Source organism: Euprymna scolopes, chromosome 17 (assembly GCF_053919585.1).
Source record: "Euprymna scolopes isolate OS-2025 chromosome 17, ASM5391958v1, whole genome shotgun sequence".
In the NCBI taxonomy this organism is placed as follows: domain Eukaryota; kingdom Metazoa; phylum Mollusca; class Cephalopoda; order Sepiida; family Sepiolidae; genus Euprymna; species Euprymna scolopes.
The window spans coordinates 36,558,728-36,582,233 of record NC_136498.1 but is presented as its reverse complement, the minus strand read 5'-3'; the positions used below and the strand labels follow the sequence as shown (position 1 = coordinate 36,582,233).

At 31.7% G+C, this 23,506-nt stretch overlaps 1 protein-coding gene across 12 annotated transcripts in view; it reads left to right on the top strand.

The window, feature by feature from the left end:
- The window catches only part of LOC145296730 (receptor-type tyrosine-protein phosphatase T-like), a 934,355-nt gene that overhangs the window by 399,183 nt on the left and 511,666 nt on the right, over nucleotides 1-23,506 (top strand). For all 12 annotated transcript variants that reach the window (XM_080142749.1, XM_080142743.1, XM_080142746.1 and 9 more), the window contains exon 3: nucleotides 717-962. In XM_080142749.1, the coding sequence (XP_079998875.1) occupies nucleotides 717-962 (246 nt within the window). The remainder of the gene's footprint in view (nucleotides 1-716; nucleotides 963-23,506) is intronic.

The window sequence follows — 23,506 nt, the reverse complement described above, 5'->3', positions numbered from 1 at the left end:
GATTACTACATAATGTGTGCAATGCATGACTGTAACATCTGACAATCATTTTTTGTTTTTAAATTGGAACCGCTGAATTTTTTTTTTTTGCTCACATTCCCCCAATCCGAATTTGTAATAGCAGGTCGAGATCAGTGATCTTTTTTTTACCAGAACTGTTCTTAACGATGTTTATTAAAGTTAATTGCTTATTAAAAATAAGTAAATTAATATATATATATATATATATATATATATATATATATATATATATATATATATATATATATATATATATATACATTTAACAAGATTAGTCAGACGCAACCTTTTTTATATATTCCGGGAAACTCAGTTTAGCCTTGCTAGTTTTATATATAATAAAATAGAAAAAATAAAATAAGTGAATGTATGCATTCTATTGGAATGGTAGTTGATGAATCGTGACTTGGGGAGAAGGTGGTGTCAAATATTCGATTACAATTTCATAATGTTGGTGAACTTACGCAAGCCAAGCGAACTACGTTTACACAACTAGATTTTAATTCGATTTTTATAATTATTATTCTTTTCGGATTTGCTACATAGTGGCACACGAGCATCTGGCATGTTCACTCATTTCTGTATTTACTTTAAAAGAATGAATATCAAATGTTCTGTAAGAATTCATGTGATTGTTTTCTGACATTACAAATATAATATATTTTAATGTTTTGCTTGTTCTTCTTCTTCTTCAGAAAACAAATGCTATTACAATGGAAAAATCGATCAGTATATGGGAACGAAATCTGTTACCGTGAACCTCTACACCTGTCAACGATGGGATTCGCAGCACCCCCATGAACACAGTTATAAAGCTCACAGCTTCGTTGATAAAGTTTATCCGGAGAATTATTGTCGTACCACGCCGGGAACGGATCGGAATTGGTGCTATACGTCAGATCGAAAAATGAGATGGGATTACTGCAACGTTAAAGACTGTCGTAAGTAGAATCAGTTTGTTTCATTCCTGTCTCGTTTTTATTTAAAACACTTATTATTTTGATAAAGTTCCTGACAGCATAGTATTTTTTTAATGTATAATGTGTGCATATAATAGCTAATCACATGAAATTGTATATGTACATAAAAACTCTATATTGTCCCGATATCAAGGTCCTGGATATGACCTTAAACTATATCCTATGGTAAGGCAGCAGCTTGTGGGGTTTGGGGAGTCTGGACTCAACCTTTAATTGTCATTTTTCCTAGGCCCACTCTGACCCGGAGTGGTAATACCTGTTAGTGCCCAACTATGGGTTAAATAGGAACCAACTTGAAAAAAGTATATATATTCTATTAAAAACTTTTCATAAAAATAACTGGATTCGGCATTAAATAATCTTAAAACGGTTGGTATGCCGTGAAACAAAAACAACCAAACCAAATCCGATATCAAATGGAAATATCTGCTTGGCCCAGTTTACAAGGAATGCTCCAGGTATATTAATTATAGAAATAGATTAATGTTAGTTTCCAGTACGTGTCTTAAAAGAGGCTAATGAAAATATTTTAATACAAAATTATGAAAATGCTTCAAACTTATTCATTATTTGTTTGACTGAAAAAAAAATACCAATTCAATTAATTTCTGTTGAGGGAAATAACTTATTCACAAAATATAAACTTCAAAAAGCATAGTCCAAGAAGTGCAGGCTTAAGTGAGTGCGTGAATGTATACTTGATAGCCTGCCATCTTTGAGTTAACTACTATGGTTGTTTTCTTTATATTTCGATTTGATCTCAATAACTTAAATCCGTGTCGGTACCTTACTTATTAACATTTCGGGGAAAACAATTATCAAAAACCTGCATATACTGCTGAGTGTGTTGGAATAAATGTGGTACTTAGTGCTTTGAGGATTTTTTCCGTGCAAAATACTACGAGTTGGCAAATAGTGGCTAGTATAGGAGTCATGTAACGGACTTGACTGTGTGAGAAGTTCCTCTATCCAAAGAAAAAGTTTTCAGTTCACTCTGATAAATTGATAAAAGCAGATGATAATACAAGTAAGCTCGTAGGATACATTGTAATTTGCCATATTTCTTCCTCTTTTGTGCCAGAGACACTATCGTACATTTTCTACAATATTTTTTTGTGAACCAAACACGTAGCTCAGGATTAATTCACATAAAAACAAATATATATATATATATATATATATATATATATATATATATACATATATATATATATACATATATATATACACATATATATATATACATATATATATACACACATATATATATACACATATATAAATACATATATACACACATATATATACATATACTCACACACACACATATATATATATACATATATATATATATATATATATATATATATTAGTAGAAATGGTAATTAATAGCAACCTGAAGAAAGTGTTCAATACTGTTGTAGAGCTGATATGCGTTTTATTTTTTATTACCGTATCTTTCCGTTAAGTTACATGATTGTGTCTGCTACCCGGCCGATTTTTGGGCCGTCTGGCATCCTAAGACTTTTACAGAAATTTCGTTACCTTTATCGATATCTGTAAAAGTCTGAGGATGCTACAGACGGCCAAAAAACGGCTGGGTAGCTGAAACAACGATGTAACTTAACCGAAAGATACGGTAATAAAAAATAAAACGTATATATATATATATATATATATATATATATATATATATATATATATATATATATATATATATATACACTAGACTACAATTGACCCGTCGGGTAATTATATCATAGCTAGCTATGTAATGCTATGTAATAGTGAGTATACAGAGGTAACGTAGGAAAATACCAATGAATTAATATATGAACGCGAAAAAAATTGAATGCACGCGAGGGCGAAAACAAACGTGGCAACCAGTGAAAACAATACGCGATTTCGCGATAGAATTTACTCCCGCACGAAAACAACATAGCAACTATCAAAAACGATACGAAATACATTGGAAAATAAAGGTCTTAACATCCTCGTTTTTAGATTAAATAAACATCCTTTTATAAGGAGGGGGTAATCCGTAAAAAAAAAAAAATACAAGGAGAGAGTGTGCATTGTACAGATCCACCCAAGATGAGCGTCGGTGTGTGTGTGTGTGTGTGTGTGTGTGTGTGTGTGTGTGTGTGTGTGGGTGTGTGTGTGGGTGTGTGTGTGTTTATTAACAACCTTATAAATATCAGGAAATAATAATTAACTGATTTAATAATATTTAACGTTTAATGTTTTAAAAGTAAATTAAAAAAAAAATGAATCGCCTCTCACACACACGTACTGTAGTGATACTACATATTTTTAAAATGTTTGGAACTAATGACCCTCATTTTCCTTTTTGCCTCTTACCCCGCTACAAACTAACGATTATATGTTTCGCAACGTCACCAATTTAGGCTCCTATTTCCACAAATGATTTAGTATGTACATCGAGCATTGATCAGTGAATTAAAAGCGATAATCGTTGAATCCGGGGGATACGTATTGTCCTTAATTTAAAAATAAAACATAATTTTACATAAAATGTAATGTAAATATTACTGATGTATCTAAGTTTACATAAGATATACGATTGATTTTGACTATATGATTCATTTCAATTTACTCGCGTTGGCATATGAGGCATAATCATGTTGACTCGCCAGTTTCCATATTATCAACGAAGTTAAACAACGTTGAGCCTGGTCAGTACAAAAATGAGTTACCATTTGCGAATTTCAGGTGACGTGTGCGTTTTCCGCTTATCTCCTCATTGTTTTAGCCCTGAACTTCTTGCCACTGACCTTAAACCGTGCCGATTCAGAAGAGCTTTTTTTGGCGATTGCGCAACCGTTTCCTCAGCATTGCACACGCAGCTCTCTTTAGAGACTAATTCGAGGCAACGCAATCGCGCTGTTTTAAATTTTTACCTCTACAGTTCACTTCGTTCACTCGCGTTAATGTTTGTTTTCGAATATTTTATCGAACTCTTTCTATCTTGCATCAAGTTTAAAAATAACACCCAGCAAAAACAACAAAAACGTTAACATTATTTGCTAAAAGGAGCATTCGGAGTGTTTTGCTATCAGTACCGATGTTAGATTGTAAGCCTGATTACAAAAAGAAAACTTTTTAAGAGGCTTTGCTGGTTTTCTCTTCGTCGAACTAGTTCAATAAAAAGTTGTGGCGTGAAAATGTACCGTACGACTGATGATTTTTATTTGAAATAAATATTATTGAAGGGCAATATTTATTACTATGAACACGTTTAATAAAATAACTTCGTATAGTGAGATAACGTTTGAAAAAAAAAATTAATGGATTATATTTCGATCGCAAAAAATACCGACGGGTTATTATACCAAGTAGACTCTTTCTCTGCTCGATCTTTCCATCTTTTTTCCTTTTCTCTAAGATTTGGCTCCATTTAGAACCGGTACTACATATTTTTTCGGACATGCAATTAAATTTACAGATATTCAGTATTATTATGATTTCCTCAATAGGAAAAATCACACAGGCGGCAATCATCAAAGATTTCCTTTTGAGAACACCTTGACAACAAGTTTCTTCTTCTTCTTTTTCTTCTTCTACTTCGTCTTCTTGTTATCAGTATTATTATTATTATTATTATTATTATTATTATTATTATTATTATTATTATTATTATTATTATTATTATTACTGCGCTTTAAATTAAATTGATGTTTTATCAATATTCAGTCGTGTGACATACACTTACCATTCAACCTTGCTGTGATAATTACATAATAATTCACAATAGATATTCGTATCTTTTGTCTTTTGTCAATTAATTAGTTTATCATATTTCGTTAAATATCCGATGATCGTGCCTACTTCCAGTGAACATTTGTGGTTTTATCAATCCCTCCCATTTTCAGATGTATATAATGTAATATCTACTGGGTTAAATATTCTCATTGACTAGTTTATATATTGACAGTTTTCACGATTTAGCAGTTGCTGACCTCTGGCGACTTAAGCAATCAGGTGTTAACTCAGCCTGAAGTAAAACGTACATTCGTTTATCACCACATTTATTAGATGAATATTTTACTACTACTACGATTACTACTACTACTGCTAATAATAATAATAATAAGAAGAAGAAGAAGAAGAAGAAGAAGAAGAAGAAGAAGTAGAAGAGTAAAAGAAGAAGAAAAAGAAGAAAAGATAAAGATGTTTGAAAAATTTGATAACACCGATCATAGCTGACCGGAAGCAAGGCTGCGAGAAAAAAATATTCGTTCGCAACACTCTTCTCACGTTTCGTAAGTACAATTAACACAAAACAAAGTAGCTCTCCACTAATTGGAGGTTGCTATAACAAATAAATCGTCCTCTATTAGTTTAGATATCAATCAAAATACCGTTCGTCTCGGACGTTAGAAGAGCCTCCTCCAACCAAGAGCAACACTTGGGTATGTTAGCCCATTATTTAAAACAGAAAGTAGGCAAGATTTCAGTTATAAGAAAATGAAGGTAGATCTGCAACGACTTTTTGTTTTATGACGAATAAGTTCACAGAACTGAATAATACACCGGGAATACATTGCCCTACGGAAGGCAGATAACTGCTTTAATCGCACCATGCTTATCTGCTATCCGAACTTAAAATAGAAATCATTAAAAATATAAAATTAAAGAACATATTAGATAAATACATCGCTTCATTAACAATGATAATCTCCAAGAAGGACACAACTGTAACCCTTCGAAGCCAGAAAAATATGAGCCCATAACACAAGTATAATGCATCATGAAACAAACGTTTAAAATCTGAAAAGATTGATTTATTAATATAGATTTGTTTGTTGATCTTTTAACGATATTACGGCTAGGGTCTCCACCTCGGATATCGGATATTTTTTTTTCTTTTTTTAGAAAATCGTCCATTTTTATCTGGACGTAAAGAAATGATATTTTACTTTATTCATTTATTATTTTTTTAAACTGTAATCTACGTGCATGCATGTCTCGGGGCCCTAACCCTCTTAAGCGTTGCTTGACTGTTATTAGGAATCGAACCCCGGACCTTATTTATTCCAGTCCAGCGTCTTAATCTATTATGCTATAATGTCATAGATACTTGTATGTTTAGTTTTTATCGTTTATATATTTACGTAGATTTTGTTGTCGATTTTTTAAACGACATTAAGGTTAGTGTCCCCACATTGGAAATCGTTTATTTATTTATTTATTTATTTTAGAAAATCGTCCATTCTTTATTTGAACGTAAACGAATAATATTTTATTTATTTATTTATTTATTTGATTTTATGAATATATATATATATATATATATATATATATAGTAATAATCAAAAATTAGATTCCCACGCAAAAAATATTTTTTAAAATGGCATATATATATATATATATATATATATATATATATATATATATATATATATATAATTTAAACTGAGTAATAAAACAAAAGCTTCCTCTTCTTTTTAATTTTGTGTGATTATATATATATGTATACTTATATATATACATATATATATATACTTATATATATATACATATATATATACTTATATATATACTTATATATACATATATATACTTATATATACATGTATATATATACTTATATATATATACATATATATACCTATATATATATACATATATATATATAATTATATATATACATATATATATATATACCTATATATATACATATATATATATACTTATATATATATACATATATACTTATATATATATGCGAGAGTTGTTTATGTTTACGTTTTTGAATATAAATGCTTTGCTTTGTTTTATTTTTGTGCTTTTTGTTTTTTCTAAATTCTGTTTGTGGTTATAAACTTATGCATCGTATCAACAAGAAAACAGGAATATTTTCAGAAAATTATAGGCTTTCAATAAGATGAAAATGTCGTATCCATATCAACACATTCCGCAAAGAATCTAATTGAATATATGTAAAATAGGGCATTTATTCCATAATCAAATTTACATAATATGCGACCGTTCACGCAGAGATACACAAAAAGATACTAACCAAACGGCTGTGACAGATCACAATATAAAACGTTGAAATTAACGAGGAATAACATTTCTTTTTATTAACAAATAAAGCATGGACTTTTCACAAATGTAATTAGAAGATTAATCGAATAATTAATACTATGTTAGAATAGTTATCTAAGATTTTCTCTCCAAAATACTGCGCTCACACAAAAAAAAAATTACAAACATGAATATCAAATTTAAAATCCATTTTTAATATTCTATATAGCTGACGAATTTAAAAATATGTATTTGTAACATCAGGATGTATCTTAAAATATCGTGTTTGCTCTGGGCCCTTAGGTATTGCTGTGAAAGAGAATTTGGTCTTTTCTGTTGACTAATGTTGGGTGGTGTTGTCGAAATTGCTCATGCATTTCATCCATTTTTGGCAGTACTTCTCCGCCGTGATGGTTTTGCCTGCATTCGAAAAAAGAAGTAATAGATGATACCAGTCTCAGACCACCGATCACTAAACATGACCTACTTTTAATGCAACTCTGACTTCAGCAAATATTGTAGAGCTTCGTCGGCGTCTAACCACTGAGTTGAACGTCACCCGTTGTCGTAAACAAGACACTTTTCATTGCAAGTCGTAACCCGATCCAGAAACGGGTCGTTCTTGTTGCGCAAAAGAAAGGGATATGAAACCTCAAATCAGCGTTTCTTTTGGTTGTTGCTCAATTTGTGAGGAAACCATTTATCAAGTTTTTGGTATTTCCAATCTCTCTCAAGTAATTGGAAATCGTGCTATACGTTACGTCTAATTCAGAAGCAAGTTTTCAGACGCATGTGGATTGGATTCGATTAAGGCTCTTGTCACAATATTTTTGGAATATAATGGGTATGATCCCGTATAGTTGGGAGATTCTATTTATAAACTGTGCTGCTAGGAACTGACAAATCGAATTAATTCACGTTTTGCTACCGACAAATCAGAAACCAGAATTGCTCCATGAATATTAAATATTTCTGTAGCCATTTCGCATATGTGTTCTTCGTGTCAACACGGAAAAATCTTTTGTTCTGTGGAGTTCAACTCGAGAACTGTCTACTGCGAACCAGTCATCTCCCAGGACTTGTGTAGAACAACTAACCATCGGAAACTGTGTTGTCTACTGCAAACCAGTCATCTGTCATGACTTGTGTAGAACAACGAACCACCGGAGAGCTCTTAATTGATCCTCTTCAACATCTGATGGTTGACCACTACGTTCATCCACAGGACTTTCGTCGCCGCATCGAAATGTCTTAAACCACCATTTTTTTAAAATGAAGTCACCATTATCAAGGCCCGGAGGCCGCTCGGGGATAAGAGTTATTGCGTCTACAATAATCAGAAGGATAATATCGTAGTAATCGCTAGTAATGGAGATCTGATAAAGTGTCTTAATTAAGGGGGCGGTTAAACAAGAACTTGTTTATGTTGGACTTGAAGACATCCAAGTTGTAGTCAGGTGGAAAGCGGGCAAGCGGAACAGAGTTCCATTGTGCTGTACGTTCAGTATTCTTCATGACAACCAAATGCTTCATTTATATCCAGAGGTGTGTCAACAGTTTTCGGCCTAACCTGAACTGAATAAGGAAATTGCGTGAATATGCTTGTTTTTCATCTCGTATTCAACGTTGTGAAACGAGGAAATAATAGTTTTAAAACGCTTGCAATTTAAAAGACGAAATAGAGGGAAAACGCGCTTTTAAAAACGATATATAAAGTAAAAAAGTGTTATAGCGAAAACTTATTTGAAAATACGTCATTTTAAGATAAAATCAAAAAAATCCTCAAGAACTTTCTTGCCAACCTAATATTTTTTAGCATTATTTTTTAATACATTATTAGTATATAGTCATTTTAATATTATAATATTATATAGTTTACCTCTTAACCCTTTGGCCTATAAGCCTATATATATATATATATATATATATATATATATATATATATATATATATATATATATATATATATATATTAATTTATAAAATATATATGGCGATTAAGATACACTGATCATTAGGCGTTTCATCCACTCTAGGACACCTCAGGCGTATGCGCATAAGCCTAAAGAGTCCTAGAGTGGATGAAACGTCGAATAATCAGTGTAGCTTAATCGCCACATATATTTTATAAATTACTAAGTATCTATACCTACGTATTGAGCACTTTTGAAGTAAATAGTTAAAGCTTACGCATAAATCTATACTTTCGTATATTAATTTTATGTGAGTAAATTAAGTATATATGAGTATATATATATAGTTTTATATATGTATATATACATTTATATGTATATATATACTACACCTTTTTTTTAATACAGTGCATGATTACTCTTCTATAACATTTGATCAAAAGTGTATCGTCGTAATTGTATTATATAGTCAAGGCTTTAAAAAATGCAACGATAATAATATTATTAGCCCTTACCCTTTTTCTTAATAAGATTTCATGTGTTAAGTCTATTTAACTATATCATCGGATTAACCTTTTTTTTGGGGGGGGATTTCCGGCGTAAATACAAATTCAATTTTTTGTGTTTTCTTTTACTCCCCTCTTCTTCTCATTCTTTTTTTTTAATTCGTTCCCCATTTCTTGATTTCTTTTATACTACCATGTTTGTAAACCGTTCTGTCTTCATTTGAAAATGTGTCCATTTCAAATAATAAACCATCTTTGTTTCATTTTGCCTAATGAGGTCGTTTATTTTTTTATAACTACTTGACTGGTATATTGTTATAACAATGTGGAAACGTACAAATAATATGTATTTTATATAAAAAAATAATAATATAAATAAATGTATATTATTATATATTATTTTTGAAGAGGTACAGTCTTGTAAATCTTGCTAACTATTTTTCTTTTTTTAATACTATTTACTGTATATATATATATATATATATATATATATATATATATAGTTAGCAAGGTTTACAAGACTTCATAAATAATATATAATAATATACATTTATTTATATTATTATAATTTATTTATATTATTATATATACACATATATATACGCATATTAATATATATATGTATATATATATAAATATGCGTATATATGTGTGTATATATGTATATATATATATATATATAGAGAGAGAGAGAGAGAGAGAGAGAGAGTGTGAGAGAGAGAAACAATATGAGAGAGAATTTCAAATCTTTCCTTTCCTGATGTCGTGATCACGAGACAAATAAATCAAGAGAATCGTCTTCTTCTAGTGGAGCGAAAGGCCAATCGTTAACGAAGAAAACAAACTTCATGAAAGATGTACGCATTTACGATCGATACCAAAACGATCTTCTTTGAAATCTAGATTCTTAACGTGACCAATAACGACGTTCCCATATTAATAATAAAAGAGGCATCACGCGAGGTTGAACGGAGTCAATAAGAACATATATGTATATATATATATATATATATATATATATATATATATATAATGTGTGTGTGCGTGTGTGTGTGCTTGTGTATATATATTTATATATACATGTATACATAGCTATATGTGCATATATATATATGTGCATATACATGTGTTTCTGTGTCTATGTTTATAAATATGTGTATATTTGGATATATTGATATGTATGTTTACATATATGTGCATGTGTGCGTGTGTGTACATATATATTATACGCATTCATAATTTATATATAGTAGACCCCAAAAAAGTCTGCACTTTTCATTTTTTCAAAAACCGCAAATATATGCTACATTTTCTGTAACTTTTTAATAAACGTCCGTTGATTCGCCTTTTATTCCTCGATAATTTTACCTTTCCATATTAGACTCGTATATTTTCACTGCCATCATTTTCTCTCATCCTTGCATGTTGAATTGAATCGTTCACTTTTCTGCCAATGTATTTCCTGTGCATCAGTAATGTAATCAAGCTGTATGTTTTCCTGGGTATCTTGTTCTTAACTTTGATGGGCCACTTGGCACATTTGTTTTAATCTTTCCAGAGCAGGTGGGTACCTCTTTTGGTCGGGTTTGTTGCGAACTTATCTCAGATTGCAAACACACCGGCCCTTATTGAATGGCTTATGAAGGAACGTAAAGAATATAGCCTGCTCCCTTTAAAAGGTTCCTCCTCTTATCTTAATGTTGGGAATTCTTACAGTTTCATTAGCGTAACTTAATGTCATAGGTGTGTGTTGCATTTGTATGAGTACAGCCGTAGACGCGTTGATTACGGGGTTGATTTTTATAAATTCAGACACCTCAGTTTTTTTTTATTATTACATTTTCACCCCAAACAAGGCACATTGCAACTTTGGTGTAGGGGGCTACTCTCAGAGGCAACAACTACCGGGGTACTATGTAGGGATTTGGGCAGCAAGATATCGGTTCACGTTATACTTGAACTTCTCCACATCAGTACAGTTGGGGAAGCAGGGACCTGGAATGGAATTCCAAAGTCTAGCGGTTCTGGGGAAGAAACTACTGGAGTAGAAAGATATTTTACATCTAGGGATCTCTACTGTGTGCGGATGGGATTTTGCTGTCTTTCGGGTTTATCGAGGGTCTTTACGTCGTGGGGACACAAGTGCTTGCAATTCGTCAGAGCATTCAAATTGACAACTCCCTTTTGAACCTTGTCTAGGAGCAAGAAACTAGTAGCAGATGCACCAGTCCAAATATGACATCAATACTCCATACATGGGCGAATAGTGGCCTTATAGAGGTACAGGATACTTTCTGGTGTTAGTAGTTTTCTAGCACCGTAGAGAGAGCCTACTTTCATTGCAGCGGCCTTGGCAATGCTTTCAATGTAATTGTTCCAAGAAACTAGTAGCAGATGCACCAGTCCAAATATGACATCAATACTCCATACATGGGCGAATAGTGGCCTTATAGAGGTACAGGATACTTTCTGGTGTTAGTAGTTTTCTAGCACCGTAGAGAGAGCCTACTTTCATTGCAGCGGCCTTGGCAATGCTTTCAATGTAATTGTTCCAACTCATGTTTCCTGTGAACGTAAGGCCAAGGAGTATGAAAGATGTCCTCTCGGATAAAGAGTCCTTTGCCATTGCTATAGGTGGTAAATAAGATTTCTTGTAATTATTGAAGGAAACAAGTTTACTCTTGGCGGCATTGAATGTGACCACCTATTTTATTCCCATGCCACTAGAGATTGGAGGTCATCCTCTAGTGTTTCTGCCATTTCTTTAGATGGGGAAGCTATCATTTACCTTTGGTAATCAATCCAAGCAATGCGTATGATCGTTTGTCTCTTGTTAAAAACCCCAAGGTGACCTTATTAATCAGCAGCTAACCATTGTTAGTGAAAAACACACTTTTGAATACCGTTTCCTCTTATTTCAGAAATGGTTCAGAGGCGAGCTGTTGATAGATACTGTCTCCAACCAGTTTGTCTGCTTTGTCTTACACCGTCAACAGAGGGGTGATAATTTAGGTCATTAATACATACGTTCAATCTTGACACCACTGCAATTTACAATCTATTCATATCAATTTGGGTGGAATAAATCATAGTAAGCATTACTTTCGGAACGCCTTACATATATTATTACTATACTTTATTCTCAGTTTCAAGGGTCCGACAGTTTTATCGAGTAACCGTATTCGTTATTTCAGTTCTCCGTAGAAATACAATTCCAGTGTGTTCCACGGTAAGAATAATTTCCGTAACTCATGTGTGTAGCTTGAGGGATTATTGAGGATTTCCGTCTCGCTCCTGGAAACACCACGTGCTACCGAATTTGTGCCTACTAATTACTACTTCTGATGTAGCATTTCCTCTGCGAACGGCGCACATTTATATGACTATCATTGCCTAAGGCGAACAGAGATGTAACGGAGAACCTCGTCCAACACGTATGTAAGAAATGGGTCGATATGGAATTCCAAGAGGAATATCGAACGCGACAGATAAACACAGCAGGCCAGAGGCATTTTCCAGTAGCAACTATAACAACGAAGAATCTCGGAACAGGACAAATCAATATATTATTTTCCCATAATACTTTATTATGGAAAATCTTACGGATTATTATATATAAACTATAATTATTTGTTATTCTCCGGAATCGTAGAGACCATGTATAATATTTACTGTTGGCACATATTAATGAATATTGACTATTTAGTATTAGAGAGAGTTTATTTGCTTCTATATTACCCTTGTGTAGTAGTCGTGAAGTCATTAATATAAGACTGCTATGGTCATATCTGTGAATTTTCTCTCTTCCTCCCGAACAATATTCTAGTAAAATAATTGAATTTATAAAAAAAAAACGTTATATGTACGTATAACAAAAATAGAAGATAATATTTCCAAAAACTTTAAGAATACTAAAATAGATGTTTCCATATTGATGTAGTATACATTTAACATAAACGAAACCGATTTTTTATTTACGTTCACCCATAACGAAGCACATCACCACTTGCACATACAGGGCTACTATTTAGGGCCGTGCTTTGAAAAGATAAACAAGATGGTTGTTCATTTTACATTTAAACTCCTATATGCCAGTACAGACAGTTAAACAGATAGCATGAAGGGAATTCTAAAGTCTCGCTGTTCGAGGGAAGAAAATATTAAAGTAGAAATCTTTCCAGCATTTAGTGATTTACAAAATGATGGGGCGTAATTTTGTTGCTTTGCGGGTTTGTCAGATATATAGGTATAGTGGTGCAGCAGAAATGAAATGAGTTCATCAAAATACATTCCATTAAAATAGTGGCAAAACCAACACAGGAATACTCCATTGCTACGATGGGACAGGGCTTGGAGTTTCGCTAACAAAGCTAGATTAGATTGGAGATCTTTTATAGATCCTACAAAAGAAGAAGCGACGACTGGTAGATACATCAGCTAAGATATTACAACAATACATCATGCATGGGCGATTGGTGGCTGTGTAGAGGTAAAGTATACTCACAGGTGTGAGTAGTGTTCTAGCACGATAGAGAGAAACCACCTTCTTTGCAGAAGCCTTCGCAATGAGTTTAATGCATTTGTTCCGGTTCATAGTGCCTGTGAATATTACGAGGATTTTGAAGGAAAACTCTCAAGTAAGGGCGTTGTTTATCATGGATATCAGTGGTTTGAAAACCTTTTTTTATCAAAGGAGGGCAACTTAGCTTACTAGGATTAAATGTTATCCACTTAAGACCTCATTTAACTGTGGTTGTGAGGCCATTTTCTAACGATTCTACTACTGTCTTCCCTACTGTTATAAAGCGCGGTATCATTAGCAAATATTCTCTCCTCGGACACAATTGTTTTCAGGGAGGGCGTCGATGAATATCTGGAATAGTTAGTGGTCCAAAGATCGTCCACTGACGCCCACGCATTAATTATATGCTGTTTGGATGTACATCAATCAATGACAAGCTGAGTGTTCCTATTGTCTAAAAAGGATATACTTATATTTAGTATCTGCCCAGTTATACCGTACCATTTAAATTTCATTAGTAGTCCTTGTGCCAGACTTTGTCAAAGGCTTTGAATATCAAGGGCTATGCTCATAACTTTGTTTTCCTTATTCAGTGAATACTATACGCGTTCAGAGATGACTGTTGAAATATATGTAGCAAAGGTGTATGCGTTCAGCTAAGCGATCTGCAGAGCCTTTTCATCAGTAAAATAGTATAAAATAGATTAGATGTGCTTCGGACAATAAATCTTTGCAAGGTAATCCATCTTCAAATACTTTATATGGACACATTCAAAAATAAGATAAACACACAGTATGTAAGCCAGTGACCAATATTGATTTTTTTTATTATTTACACGTTTATTATTGATTATTTTAGATTTTTTCAGTCCACCTTTAACCATATCAACTTTTATTCCCCATTCGCAGCGACACGACCAATCACAATCAAAATGCAATCGATTGCTTGAAGAACCAATCACTGTAATGAACTCTAATAAAGTCGGCTTGATTCTGCCTGGAGTTATCGATCGATTGTTTTGATGTCTTATAGGCGTGTATTAACTACACGCTGTTCTATTCTATGAGGAGATGTTCAATAAAAAGGAATAATCGCCATGATAGCGATGGTTGGCGCCGGACCGGACAACTCCCCTACTTTACGCCATGTCGTTCAAGAGAAAAGTACTGCACTTTTCCGAGGCGTAATGAATGCTGTCAACACAAGAGAGTGTATAATATTTCCCTGGAAACATTATCCTATTGTCCGCTGCAAGAGCGTAATTAAAAGTTTCCAAATGTATGTGATTTTACAAAAACACGGTTCTAACGCGGACTATGGGATTCCCGTGATATTATCGACATGTGCAAGTGTGTTAAGCACTAACCTAAGCTTTTATTAACTACGTATAAATAAAGGGCTATAAAAGTCTTAACAAGGAAAAACGATGCACATATAAGAAAGACACGTAAGTGAACCCTCGTATGAGAAATATCCGATAAAGTAATGATTTTGCTACACTCTACTTAACAAAAAGCTATACAAATAGCGTTATAAGAAAATAAGTTATGATTAATAAAAGGAATGTGTTGTTTAAATAGGCAAGATATAATTTTGCCTATTAAAAAAGGCAATATGTATATACATGCCGTTAACTGAAAATAACTAATGAATATGATAAATAACATACACTTTACAAAAATAAAATAATAATACAGATGGAGAACATGAATGCCGAATGTTTACATTATTGGATCTGTATAATTCGTCCTTACTGTAAAAGATATCGTAGTATTTCTTTAAAATACTTCTAATACTGGCTTCGTGTTGATACGCAACATTCAGCTTTAGGAAATATATAATATACGCGCAAATATATAGAAAATGTTTTTTATCAACGAATAAAACGTCAACCAGATTTTACATGTTCTTTTATATTTTTCCTTCTGTTTCTTCGTTTATGTAAATCTAAACAAAAAAAGACCAGAAAGCCCTTATTTCCTGATTTCATATTTAATCTGTTTTCTATCTTATTATATCCTGTGTCTCTTGTATTTATCGATCATGTCTGCGTAAGTTTGTTAATTTTAAACTAAATCTAAAAACATCGCTGGACATACATTTAGATTTAAAAAAAAAATGGTGCTATTTAAAAATGAGTAAAATGAGAGCAGAATTTGTTCGTATGGATTTTCCACAGATGTACATGCATACACAGACTAAAACACGCAGCCTATAAGTTAACGCACGAATAGTGATTTAAAAGAAAAATACTATACGCATATTATTAGAACCTGAAACTATGATTATAACTGATACGATTTAATTGTTTTTGTTATTAAAACGTTTTTGTTAAGTATAATGCATTAAAGATATTCACACTATTCATACAATCCAGTATGCTTTAAAAGCTAGGAATTAATATCATATATATATATATATATATATATATATATATATATATATATATATATATATATATATAAGAGAGAGAGACAGACAGATAGATAGATAGATAGATAGATGGATAGATAGATAGATAGATAGATAGATAGATGGATGGATACACTTAGCTGTAATCGAATAATCCCCCCTTTGTCAATATTTGAGATCATGCTTAGAGAAGATAAACAAGATGTTGTTGCACATTACATTTAAACTTCTGCATACCATTGCACTAAGAGTAGCAGGAAAACAAATTCCCAAATCTAGCTGTTTGAGGATAGTAAATGTTAGAGTAGAAAGCTTTTTGCCTTTTACAAACCTCGGAACTGAAGCGGTGAGATGTTGTCTCTAAGCGTGTTTGTCGGAGATATGTCGTCAAAAGCGTACAACTACAAGTAGTTTTTCAGAGCACATTCTATTAAAATGCTTGTACAACTGTCACAAAGACGCAATATTTCGGCGATGGGACATTGGGCGGGGTTTAGTAGATGAAGGACTCTGTTTTGGACCCTATAAAACAAAAAAAGATCCAACACAATAGATGTGGCAATACTACTCCATGTATAGGCGGATAATGGATTTGTAGATGTACAGTACACCCTCGGGTGTGTAGTCTTTTAGGACATTAGTGAGGAATCAAATTCTTTAGAGTGGTTTTCGCAACATCGTCAGTGCATTTATTTTAGTTTATATTTCCTGTGAATGTAAAGCTGAGAATTTAGAGGAATTCTCGAGTAGGGCGTTATTTGTCTTTGATGAAAACTCTTCTTGTTACTGTTAAAAGAAAGCAGTTTAGTCTTAGTAGCATTAAATGTAACCTATCATTTAAGATTACATTCCACTACGGTCTGAAATGCATTTTCTAAGGACTCTACCATTGCAATAGATTTTAGTACGTCGGTCCTTTCCTCGTGAATGTTATAGAGTGTTGCACCATGAGCAAATATATTCATCTCGGAGAAATTATTAGCAAGGACAGCGTTAATGAATATCAGGAATAGTAGTGGACCAGGCATTTGCTCCTGAGACACGTCTGTATTTATGTTATGCTGTTTGGATGGACACCTATTAATGGTCCTGTTGTGTGAGAAGGATCTAATTATATTTAGTATTCGTCCAGTTATACCGTACTGTTTAATTTTCATTAACACTCCTTTGTGACAGACTATGTTAAAAGACATGGATAAATCAAGGGCCGCAAAACTGGATTCACCTATGGATACAATATGCCCCCACGCTTTGGGGGTGTCTATATTGAGAAATTCAGCATATAAGAAGCGTGTATTTTCTCATGTTTTGTTTTTTTCATTCATCCATACTGATCTGCGGCAGCACGTGACCAGGTGCATATATATAGGAATATATGTACACACACACACACGCACACACACACACACACATATATATATATATATATATATAGAGAGAGAGAGAGAGAGCGACAGAGAGAGACAGATAGATAGATACAGATTCTTTTCTTTTGATGTTTTTCTAATTTAACTAAACAGCAACGCGCGACCTTATATATATATATATATATATATATATATATATATATATATATATATATATATATATAAGGTCGCGCGTTGCTGTTTAGTTAAATTAGAAAAACATCAAAAGAAAAGAATACATATCCGGCATAATTAGGTTGACACACGGGTTCTCGCCAGGTAACCGAAGTTAAGCAACACAAATTCCACGCGCAGCCACGCTAAAGTGGTTATCCATAGCTTATATATATATATATATATATATATATATATATATATATATATATATATATATATATATATTAGATTGGGCTACCGTTGACCCGTTGGGTCAGTCTGTTATATTAGCTATGGAATTAATGTATGAGCGTGACACTTTTGACGTAAAGAAAATAGTTTATTGTGATATAACACACACATTTCTATGAAAGTATATTAAAATGAAAAAGAATATAGATAGATTTCTATAAGGCGTTCTGTTTATAATTGTTTATTTTTGGAAAAAATATTACAGCCATTTAATTATACGTGGTGTGTCATACTTATATGTATATGTCCACTGAACAGATACCGTAATATTTAAAGTAAAAATCAAATTTTGATACATATTAATTTAAACACAAAAAAAAATACTGGGACGCTGAAAACGTACAGAGTAAAACAATTCGTTTTATTTTCGCGTGTATTATTTATTGTAACGCAAATTAAGAACAAATATTTTTCGGAGATATTTCTTAATGTTTGTAATGTAGAAGAAAATATATGAATGTTTTTTTTTAAGAAAGGTGTATTAGAAAATGGAGAATAAATTTTAAAAAAGGAAGGTGGTGTGTAAATCGCCGTTGTAAATGCTCTTATGTTTGTCAACGGGCTAAAGTAGATTTATTTGTACAAAATTAATTTAAAATACTTTAAACGTAATACGAACCATGTAAAAAAATGCTGAAAGTATTCACAATTGTTTATTTGGATAATATAAATACGAAAAAAAATACGATTCGGACGCTGAAAACGTACACAGTAAAGCAACACGTTTTATTGTCGCGTTGATTATTATCAATAATTATATTATTTGTAAATATGTTTTTTTTTATTTGCGTTACGTTTTCAGCGTCCTAATTTTTTTCACGTTTAAATTATCCAAATTAGCAATTGTTAATACTTTCTATTTTTTTACATCGATCATTTCCGTACTACGATATGACTTTATATTTATATACTCATGCGCAACAGAATGTCGTAAACCGGATTACAACTCTCGATACAAGGTCATATGAGTTTTATAATTGTATATATATATATATATATATATATATATATATATATATATATACAGACACCCCCCACACATATATATATATATTTATATATATATATATATATATATATATATATACATATATATATATATATACACTTATATATATATATACCCATATATATATATATATATATATATATATATATATATATATATATATATATATATATACTGACTACCTGTTCGGTCAGTATATGTTATAAATAGCTTTGGAATAGTGAATATAGGTAATCTATATATCTATATAAGTGAACTTGTCTGTGTATCTGTGTGTCTGTGTACATTTCCCAACGTAATAACTCTGTAAATTTTTAGTCTACAGACTCAAAATTTGATATACAGATTACTGAGATTTGGGAACATCCATATGATCGGTTTTCGGACAGAAATTTCCCTGGTAAGCGGTCAAAGTTAAACGATTTGTCCTTTCAGAACCCTACGAAACTACTCTGAAAATTTGGAGTCTAAACTCTTGAAATTCTAGATATAGGTTTCTTGGACATGGATCTAACTTAATAACTTGATTTGAGCTCAAACAATAAATTAAAGGGGGCATATTAGGGGTCAAATTAAAAAAAAATGACCGTTTATTATTTTATTTATTTATTTATTTTTTTTTTTTTGGTCAGCATACACCTCCAAACACCCGGGTAACGCCGGGCACACATGCTAGTGTATATATAAAAGCTCAAGTGAGTTTAAAGAATTAATTTAATTACGCAATTTCGTACTCACGTAAAATTTAATGCACGCGCGTGCGAAAACAAGTATAGCGACCAGTGAAAACAAAAAGGTATTCAATACTGGTAATATCAATGATCTTAGATTAAATAAAAATCCTTTTAATAAGAGAGGCATAATCCGTTGAAGATATTGAAAAATTATACTAGAAATAATTCCAAAGAGGGAGTGTACATTGTGCAGGTCCACCCTAGTGTATTTGTATGTTAACTACCTTAAAATTTTCAGGAAAGAATAAATTATTGATAAAGGAAATAATTATTGACTGATTAAGTATTATTAACTGTGAAACTTTTTCTAATATCATCTTTAGAAAAAAATGCAAAGTCTTTCCACACAGATTTTGAAGTGTTTCTTCGTATTGTTAAAATGTTTGGACTTATGACCCCTAGTTCTGCCACCTAACTTTTACGCTAAATTTGCACAGAGAACGTTGGTCGCTACACTTTAAAATGTTAACTTTTAATCATTATTTTTTTCCTTTTTTTTTTCATCTTTCTATCATTTTTAAAGGCTTTTCAAACGTATATGATTTGTTATCTTCCTTTAAAAAAAAAAACTAGGTAGGTTTATGTTAATTTTTGTTTGAAAACCATTCAAAATTGCAATAATGAATACAATTCGCAAGATGTCGATATAAAAACAAGGAAAAAGCATTTGTAGTTGTGTTTTTATTTGCACAATTTAAACCCGAAAAATATAACACACCTGCAATCGCAAACTCCAGGTAAATATGATGTTTTATCCATTCTATATTGGGTAATGCATAAATATGAAAATGTACTTAATATTTTAGTTTCAATTAAACCGGTAAACTATGAAAACATCATTTGTATTTTATTATTTTAATTGAAAGAAAAAAGTAAAACACTTGACGCATAATCTCACTGCACACATTTTGAATTAGATATACTTTAGAACGCACTGACAAATTTTATTATACGTTACACCACAGCCAGAGAATATATTGTTCTAAAACATATTATTAGGATTGATTGCTAAAATATATGAAATGAGTCCATATTTCGATAAACATATTTAATTACTTATTTCATTATTAAGTTAACACTTAATATTCCCCAGGCGAATAACACATTTCTTGATTTTCCTTTGACTAAATAATTCATGCAATATGATAAATACATTTGAAATTTAATTAGAACAAAAAGTAATGTTGTGAAAGTGTTTATTAATGCTTTGATTAATAATTCACGCATTCGAAATAGACGTATGAGTAAATTCGAATCTGTATTAAGTTATTATAGTAAACTTGAATTATGCTCGGGAGAAAACGCGGTTATGCACTAAAGATTAAAACCTGGTTATTACTATTTTCTAACAAATGCCTCTTAATACACGCTTAGAGTAAATGTTTTTTTTTATCATGTAAAGATTACAACTTTAAAGCTATGTATTTCCTGATCACTGATTAACACGTATTTACTTTACACTAATTGTTATTAATCTTTTATTAAATGTTCATCATATATTTTAATTATTAATAATTAAAATATATGATAATAAATGCAAATCATATCTTGTTTTTGATATATTACTCTTGTTTAACTGTGATCTACTTGCCATTTCCATGTAACTCGTAACTGAAAAAGAGTGCGGACACGCCTATGGCAGCCGTATGCAAGTTTCCGATGTGCGAGATGACGTCAAAACAAGGAAAAAATGAAAAAAGAATAATGTGTGCAGACCGATGATCAGGATGACGTTCGAGAGGACAAAGGTCAAAGAAATAACGATCAGGTTTTATTTGTGAAATAACCCGGAAGTAAATGTTCTTGTTTCAGCCGAAATGTCGAGTCGAGTTATTACTTGTGCCTTGCTAAAGCGTCTGCATGAAACACGTGTGTAAAACATGAGTTACAGTAATCTCTATATGTTATTATCGACGGGACGAACATTTTTAATAAACATGTGTATAAGATAAGTTATAAAATTAAACATCAAATTAATATGTAAAATAAATTTTAAAAAATATATTAACAATAATGAAAACATACTCCTTATCAGGAAAATAATATCAATTTAAAATTAGTCTTGGGGAAATCTATGAAACGAAATTCATTAAAACTATTAAGTTTAATAGTTTGACATTTCTATCTATTTTATTGTCTTCTTTTTTATATAATCAAGTAATCTCCGGCGTTATAAAGTAAAAGTTGGGAAACAGCGTCTAGAACACTTGGAACTATTAATAGAATTACAGTAAATCTTTTGAAATTACATCGCGAGATTAAATTAGGAATAATGCATAAACATAAAATTGTTGATAGATATTTTCATAAAAGAACAAGCGTTGTTACATGTTGTTTATGAAATAGGTTCTATAGGCTGTTTGATAGAAAACAAATATAGAGTAGGTGACTTTGCTAGAAATTAAATTGGGTTCGAAAAATACCTGCAAATGCAACATAATTTGTTAGAGATGTTTTAAATTCGCATTATGACGATGCATTACTTGAAAATTCGGATTACCTCTTCCATGAATTATTTGAACATCGTCGTATCATACTTCACGTATGTATTCGAATATTGGAATACTTGTATCGAACGCTAAAGTATGTATGGAGGTAACTTTTAAATAATCACTAGGTCTAGTATGCTTACAATCACTTGTAAGGAATATTGTATTTTAAAAAAGCCTGTAGTTTTGTTAAAATATGCAATCTCTTGGAAGGTGTCACTTATAACTGATTATCCTTAGCATTCTACTCATTGGTGCAATGGTCCAGAGAAAGAAGATCAGTTACTTGTTGACAGAAAATGAACAGATCCTTTTATATAAGCCGTTTCCTGGTTTGGAATTAGATCTGCTCTTCATCAGAAACCTCAAGAAAAAGACTGTCTAATATAATGCGATGTCTTGGAAAATAGTTAAAGCATTTTACTGATCGTAAAAGTATCTGATCCAAGATGCAATCCTATATTTATATAAGAGCTAGATACTCCAGGAGATAGAATACAGCTGTGAAATATGTAGACTATTCTTCCTTCGATATATTCACATAAAAATGACTAAGAATGCTTCCGAGATGGATTTTCTGCAAACACATTCTTCGCTTTCATTTGTTTTATATTTCACATCATTTTTATCTCAGTCTTTTTACAATTAAATGTTTGGAGCATGAGTTTTACAATAGTCTTTCTATATAAAAAGGCAGAAAAAACGAAAAGCTTCCATCAAATATTAATGTCCTATAATTATATACATTTTTTCGGTTACAATGTTTCTTTTATAACTCTGGCTAAAGATCTGAGGGAGTATGCAAAAATTCATACGCATAAAATTGGAACGAGGTTGTTCATCAGGAAATTATAGATGCCTCTTCCACATGACGACATATGAAAGAAAACACGCTAAGTTTTGCGAACTTTTTTTCCACAAATTCATTAATCTTGACAGCAGGTCAGATTCTGTGTCCGCATATAATTACGAACTCTTCAATCGGGTCTAACAATAATTGCCTGTTATTATGTTTTGACAACACATCCGATACTAAGTTCTTTTTGCATTAATT